General features: G+C 37.0%; 1 protein-coding gene across 1 annotated transcript in view; it reads left to right on the forward strand.

Annotated features, from left to right (window-relative positions):
• The window catches only part of PHF8 (PHD finger protein 8), a 213,742-nt gene that overhangs the window by 62,559 nt on the left and 143,296 nt on the right, over positions 1-7,887 (forward strand). The window contains exons 4-6 of the mRNA XM_006898883.1: positions 505-613; positions 2,973-3,133; positions 4,037-4,178. Of these exons, the coding sequence (XP_006898945.1) occupies positions 505-613; positions 2,973-3,133; positions 4,037-4,178 (412 nt within the window). The remainder of the gene's footprint in view (positions 1-504; positions 614-2,972; positions 3,134-4,036; positions 4,179-7,887) is intronic.

A 7,887-nucleotide genomic window follows, 5' to 3' on the forward strand; every position in this document is an offset into this window, starting at 1 on the left:
TTTTTTTTTTGCACCCATGCTGTTGATTGCTAAATGTTATAGTCTGATCATGACACTGAATAAATGTCTTTTAAAAAAAAATCCTAAAATAAATATTCATTATTCTATATGAGGATTATTCTTGAACATATGAAGAATTTGATGAATGTTTACTTTATGAATGCATGGAGTAAGGTATTTTGTACTAAATGCTTGACATTCTGAACTATTATTACCATCATTGATATTTATTACTTTTTCCGTTAATTTTTTTTTAAAAGTGAAGTATCTGGTAATTATATACAGGGTCATGCAGAAATGAGACCAATGAAAGGAAAAAATGTTAACATTTGTGCTGTGATTTCAGGCCAGCAACTTTCTTGAGTCAAAGAAGCTTATTGGCTAGATACTTTAGTGGGGTGTTAGATTGGAAGAAAAGCAAGATCTGTTGAGGCCTTTGCTCTTCTTTTGATTCATAGCTTATAGCATTTCTGACTCATGATCTCATGTGTTCTCCTGGCTTAGTGAAAAAACGCCGTGGCTCTTCAAAAGGGCATGATACACACAAAGGAAAGCCAGTGAAGACTGGAAGCCCTACATTTATTCGAGAACTTCGGAGTAGGACTTTCAACAGGTGAGGACCCTTGTCCAATAGCAAGACCTTTGACAAGGTGAAGAACCTGTCAAGTGGGTTTTGGAACACTGAACCCTACCTATTTCTTTTTCGATTTCCCAGTGGATGTCCATTGTGTGCCTTTCCCATTTGTAGACATATTTAGGATTCTACAAGTTGCCTCTGAAGGGAGATCTTCTAATTTGGTCAGTTTCTGAGAAATAATTCTAGAGTTCTATTTTTCTGTGTACAGTATATTAAGGACAAGATATTTTCATGCACTCAGAGAATCTGAAAACTATAAAGAGTTTTAAATACTACAAAGTTTAATTCTCTCATTCTAGAGAAGAAGAAATTTTAAAGTATAAAAGGACTTAAAGTGGTCATGTATATCTTTTATGATCATGAAGAGTAACTTAAAAAATATTAGTGTTGATCTTATTAAAAGTAAATTACATGAATAGAGCAAAAATAATTACATTCCCATTTGCTTTGTTTTTAATTCATTGAACCATGATTAAGTGTTCTGTAATTGAAGTGTTTGGGATTGTGTTTCTTTAACTTGAGAGAGAGAGAGAGAGAGAGAGAGAGGTAAGATTTGTATTTTATTTATTTCCTTGAAAGAAGTCAGTCTCTAGGCTCTTCAGTTTTCTTCTGCATTATTTTTTTCCTTTTAAATAATATTTTACTGTGTTTTTTATGCAGGTTTCTATAGCAGTTTAGATTTCTGTTCTGCATATATTGGTTACATTTTTCACAACTCATGAACATTCTTGTTATTTTCATCTGGTCATTTCCCTGTTCCTTGTATTCTTTTCTTTGTTTTAAAATAGTTATTTACCGTATGGTCTTGTTGTTGTTGTTAAGTGCCGTCGAGTCGCAGGCAACTCATAGCGACCCTATGAAGGAGAGTCCTAAACGCTTGGGTGCCTTAATAAAAACACCGTTCTTTTGTATTCTTTCAGTAGTTATTATTGCATAAAACTCATATATATGTACCTATCCATCTTTTTTATATGTAAGTGGAAATGTTCTGTATTGTTCTACATTTAACCTAAATTGTACATACTGTGAATTGATCTTTAATATTATATTAGTATATACCAGATGTTCTTCATTCTTTTGGATGGCTGTTAATAATCCTCTTTATGGATATAAAATAATTTGATCAATCCACTACTGAGAAATATTTTGATATTTTTCTATTAAATAAAAAAATTCTCCAGTGTATATCATTGTATTTAAGTCTTTGGACATACAGGTAAGTATGTCTTTAGATTCCTGAAGAGTAAACTTGATAAATCAAAGAATACTTTTTAAAAAAAAAAAAAAAGAATACTTTTTTAAAAAATTTTTATTATTTTGTGTGTCTATGTACCATCAAATCAGATCTGACTGGTACAGGAGGAGATTGTCCCTCCTTTCCCGGCAGAGCATCTGGTGGATTTGAACCATGTGCCTCTGAGATTGCAGTGCAGCCTCTTGCCACTAGGCCACCAGAGCTTCCCTTCAAAGAATACTTTTAAAATGTTATAGCATCTTACACTTTCATGGACAATCTACAAGGTTGCCTTTTTCGAACTATACAATATTTCTGTTAAAACTTTTTGAACTTTGCCTTTCTGATAAGATAACAAAATAAAGTCTTGTTTATGTTTTTAATTTGATGAAAGTAATTATATTTTTGTGTACTTCTAAATCTCCCCCCCATAACTCCTTGCTTGTATCGTTTAACATTATTTTTAATGGGTTACTGACCTTATTTCTTACTAATTAGCAGCATCTTTTATATAATGAAGAAAATAGTACTTTGGTATACATATTTTAAATATATTTTTCCTGATTTGTGTTAAATTTCACAAACTTTTCCTTGCTGAAAATTTTAATCATGATATAAACACTTTCCACTTTAAGTACCCATTTTCTAGTTCATTTACTTGCATATGTTGAATAAATGGTTTTAAATTACTTTTGCTTTTTAATCAGTCTTTTTATTTGTAAATTTTTAAAATGTTTAATTGCTGCTTTAGATTAAAATAAATCCACTAAACTTGCCAGTTATGTCTTTTTCTTCTGGTTAGGCTATTGACTAATTCCCCCTCTCCACCCTAGACATCCAGATAAGAGTGTCCTATTGATGTCTTGGGTTTAGTTCATTTTCTCTGCAAATTACTTAACCCCTTGCCTTCTACAGGTCATTTCTTCACTGGCCCATTAAGTTTATACCATTAATTGTCAGCCTGTGCTGAGTCCCCCCAGGCAAGTCCCATCCCCATTCTCCTCTCTTTCAGGTAAATGACATGAATGACAGTACCCTTAAAGTCTTCAGTGTGTAGGGCCTCTCGGGGTTCAGGGTTTCTCTCTTTTGTGTGGTTCACAGCTCTGATGAAGTGATTTTGAAGCCCACTGGAAATCAGCTTACTGTGGAATTCCTGGAAGAGAATAGCTTTAGTGTACCCATCCTGGTCTTGAAGAAGGATGGGTTGGGTATGACGCTGCCTTCACCATCATTCACTGTGAGAGATGTGGAGCACTATGTTGGTAAGATACCACATGCCCTTTATTTCCAAATTTTTTTGTGTGTATATTTATGCAGTAAAAGATTCAATAGTTTCTACATGTTTAATTCAGTGACATTGATTATATTCTTCAACTTATACAATGAATCTCACTGTCATCTAAATTATTCTACCACCATTGACATAAACTCACTACCCTCTAAGCAAAACTTCACTCTTTCACCTTCCTTTCCACTCCTGGTAACCACTAATAATCTCTGGGTTCTGTATATTTGGTTATTTCTTTTAAGTAATGTACGACGTTTGTCCTTTAACGACTGAATTTACTTCACTCGGCATGTTTTCTCAGACCACAGACTCTTAACTATGACTAACATCAAGACAACACCTGTGTCTTTTCCTCTTTAATCCACCTGGTGCAGTGCTTTTCTAGCCATCTTGGGAATCTGCGGTGAAATGCCTTGTCTAAAGGCATTTTTTTACAAATCTAAAATAAAAATCCTGGCCTCCTCTTCCTCCTCCTAATATACCATAAAACTTCAAGATGAATCCCATTATTAGGGAATATTATGGATTACAGTTTGTCCTCTGTTGAAATGATAAAACTTTTTATTCTTGTCCTCACATGTTAGTTATCTTATGGGCATGATTATTTGGGGAAAAGAAAGAGAAGAAGTTAGGAAGGAGTACTCTAATATCACTATACTGTTCTATAGCTCAGGTATGCCATATATCACATAGGTCTAAGTTAGCTCTAACCTTAATGTGTTGATGGGTTTTTATCCCTTTCTCCTTGCCCTGGTCCCTAACACATACACACATGTGCAGTGTCTGAGGAGAGGAGTTTTAAAGTCATTCTAAGGACTAGTGAGAGAATGAGGGAGTTCCTGAAACCACTTGATGCAGATTCCATTTTTTACTTCAGGTTCTGACAAAGAAATTGATGTGATTGATGTGACTCGCCAAGCCGACTGCAAGATGAAGCTCGGTGATTTTGTGAAATATTATTACAGCGGGAAGAGAGAGAAAGTACTAAATGTCATTAGTTTGGAATTTTCTGATACCAGGTAGGAGTGTCAAGTGTAATTTAAAAGTCTAACACAGGACCTGGCACTTATGGTGGTGATGTGAGTTGCCATCAATTTGATTCAAACTCATGGTGACCCCATGTGTGCATAGTAAAACTGCTTGGTAGAATTTTCAATGCTGTGTGTACCTCTGTGTCTTCCAGTTCCTGTGGATAAGTTCATACCACCAACCATTAAGTTAGTAGTATTATATTGACTAAGAACTCCTTGAACTTGAACTGAGTATTTATGAACGCTCCTTTCCCTTCCTCCTAGTAATTTCTTTCTTTGGAATGGGAAATTGTTTATACTTTTTAGAGTAACTACTCACATTATATAAGAATTCAGTCATATTTCTCCTCCACAATTCTAGCATTGAACAAATTACACAATATCTGTCTTATTTTTTATCTACACGTCCCAGCACAACTTTCTGAGACCTTTCTTTCTGGTACTTAGAATGTGGTCAACTACCAGGTTGACTTCTCTGTCCCTGGAAATAGATTTACTAAAATTACCCTCAAGTAGTTTTCCTGAGAACAGAAATTTTTATATTAAAACGAGAAGGGGACGTGGATAAGAGAATTCTTTTAACCCTTTAATGAATGATCGAAATGATTTCATGTGAACTCATTCACTCAATAAATATGCAGATTCCCCGTGCTCAGAATTGTAGGAATCATCAAGAAATTGTAACATACCAAAAATTGTACCAAAACTCCTCCCCTTTTCTTCTTGTTGTGACTGAGGTGAAATTCGGCAGAATAAGTTGAATTTCCATTCAATGGTTAATAAACATTTTGTTTTGTGACATTGATGTGTGACTGACAATACTCTGCATTGTATTTCCTATTTCTATTTGTTCTTTCCTAACTCTTCCTGCCCTCTTAGTTTTATTCCTGGGCAAATACTACACTCTTGAATGCATGTAGTTGATTGTTCTAATGAATGTATACTCCCTTGGTGTTATTGATCAGCTAATAGACCTGTTTATTGTTTGACTGAAAGTTGAACCAAGGGAATAAGTTTTGTTTAATGATTGAAGGATGACTAAGGATAGCAATATCAAAAATTTCATCAGTCTCAATCAGACCAGTTAGTCTGTTCTTTCTGTAGAATTTTTCGTTTTTTCCACTATTTCCTTCCACTCTATCCAGGACCTTCTACTACGTTCCCTCTTAGAGCAATCAAAAGGGTACCACCTAGTTCTGGTCTCAAGATTATGGAGGCTAGGGTTCACATAATCTAGTTGGTCTTTTAGATAATTGATTTTTATTCATCTTTGGTTCCCCCTCACCCCCTACTCTTTTTTTTTTTTTTTACTCTTTGATTTTAAAGTGAGAGAGACTGATAGTTGCACCTTAGATGACCACTGACAGGCTCTTTAGGCTCTGTTCACTACTTACCAAAGTAGAATGTAAAATTTATGGACTGCTATATCAATTAACCTTGATGTCCACAAAACTTGCCCTGAGACTCCAGTCTCAACGAATAGAGGTGTTTGGTTATAGTTAAATTTTGTCCCCTAAAGATCGATATTTGTTCCCATTCCAAAGAAAGGTGACCAATAGAGTGTGGAAATTATCAAACAATATCATTAATATTATATGCGAGCAAGATTCTGCTGAAAATTATCCAAAAACCATTGGAGCAATATGTCAACAGAGAACTGCCAGATGTGCAGGCTGAATTTAGAAGAGGTCGTGGTACTAGGGATATTATAGCTAATATTAGATGGATCTTGACAGAAAGCGGAGAATACCATAATAATGTCTATCTGTGCTTCATTGACTATGCAAAGGCTTTTGACTGGATCACAAGCTGTGTCTGACTCTGAGAAGAATGGGAATCCCAGAACATTTGATTGTGCTAATGTGAAACCTATACTTGAACCAAGAGGCAGTCGTCAGAACAGAGCAAGGAGACACTACATGGTTCAAAATCAAGAAGGGGATCCGTCAGGGATGTCTTTTGTCTCCATACCTTTTCAGTTTGTATGCAGAACAGATCATCCAAGATGCTGGGCTATACGAGGAGGAATGTGGCATCAGGATTGGTGGAAGAGTCATCAACAACCTGCGTTATGCAGATGACACAACCCTGCTTACTGAAACTCAGGAGGAACTGAAGCGCTTGCTACAGAAGGTCAAGGACTGCAGCCTCCTATATGGATTGAAGCTCAACATCAAGAAAACAAATATTTTCACCACTGGGCCAATTGGCAGCATCAGTAAGGATGGTGAAAAGATTGAGATAGTTAACAGTTTTAGTTTGCTTGGCTCCACAGTCAGCACTCTTGGTAACAGCAGCCAGGAAATCAAGAGACGAATTGCATTGGGAAAGTCAGCTGTGAGGGACCTCTCAAGAGTACTGAAGAGCAATGACGTCAGACTGGAGACTAAGGTGCACCTGATCTGGGCTATAGTCTTCGCAGTTATGTGCTATGCATCAGAGAGTTGGACAGTGACTAGGGATGATAGAAGGAGAATTGATCCCTTTGAGCTGTGGTGCTGGAGAAGAGTGTTGAATATACCATGGACTGCTAGGAGAACAAACAAGTTTGTCCTAGAGAGGGTGAAGCTGGACTGCTCCTTGGAGTCAAGTATTCTGAAGCTTTGTGTGACATACTTTGGGCATGTTGCAAGGAGGGACTGGTCCTTGGAGAGGGACATCATGTTTGGGAGAGTGGAGGGACGGCGCAGGGGAGGAAGACCCTCGATGAGATGGATCAACTCTGTGATTGGGGTGGTGGGAATGAGTGTGTTGGAGACAGTGAGGTTGGCACAGGATAGAGCAACATTTAGGGTCGCTATGAGTCACAGGCGACTCGACGGCACATAACAACAAAGAACAATTTGCTCTAGCCAAATAGATGAATAAAATAATTTCTCAGCCTTTTGAGTAAGATCAAGTGTAGTATCAAATACATGGATATATTTGCAGCACACGTAAATACATGTGTCTCGATCATGTGTGGTGTGTTTGTGTGTGTGTCTGTAAGAAATGCAAAGCCAGATAGGGATGGGTATTTCTGATCTTTACAAACGTCACAAAAGGAAACTGTCCTTGTCGTCAGCATCAGTAATTCAAAACCAATTCCCGTGAGGTCAGACATGTCCTCACGCTATCATACCTCTTACTACTCATCTCACCAATATTCTTGCTCTCAGACCATATAGAATCATGTTGGGGAAGTCAAAAGGTTGTAATCCAGTTTAGTAGCAGAATACAGTCAGGATAGCTTCTGAAATGTACATATAAGCATCTCAGCCTTGAGCCTTATGGTTTTAGACCATAATCACAAAGTTCTCAATCCTGCCTATATTGGCTCCCTACCCCTAGTTGTCCAACAAACTTGGACAAAGGCTCTTAGCTCTGGTTCCAGTGGTGTCGCAATCTCAAGTTCCCATCCCATGTCAGGTCTCTAGTTCAGCCATGGCAACTGTTGCCATAGTTTTGGCTGGAGCAAGAATATCTGATCTCAAAGGGTGTCCTATATTCTCTTGCTGCTTCTTTTCCTCTGGAATCAGAAAGGTCTAATTCTCCTGCTGGATTTCTCGATTTATTGGTGAGATTAGCCAATCCCCTTGTGTATTGGTAGATAGCCAATCCTTTTGTGGATAGCCTAACACGCCCCATTCATATATTCCTTCCCATCTACATGGCAATGTCAAAATATAGCTAGGAAAGTCACATTGAAAGATAAACA

The sequence above is a fragment of the Elephantulus edwardii genome, unplaced genomic scaffold (assembly GCF_000299155.1).
Source record: "Elephantulus edwardii isolate Elephantulus edwardi_28Jun2011 unplaced genomic scaffold, EleEdw1.0 scaffold00239, whole genome shotgun sequence".
In the NCBI taxonomy this organism is placed as follows: domain Eukaryota; kingdom Metazoa; phylum Chordata; class Mammalia; order Macroscelidea; family Macroscelididae; genus Elephantulus; species Elephantulus edwardii.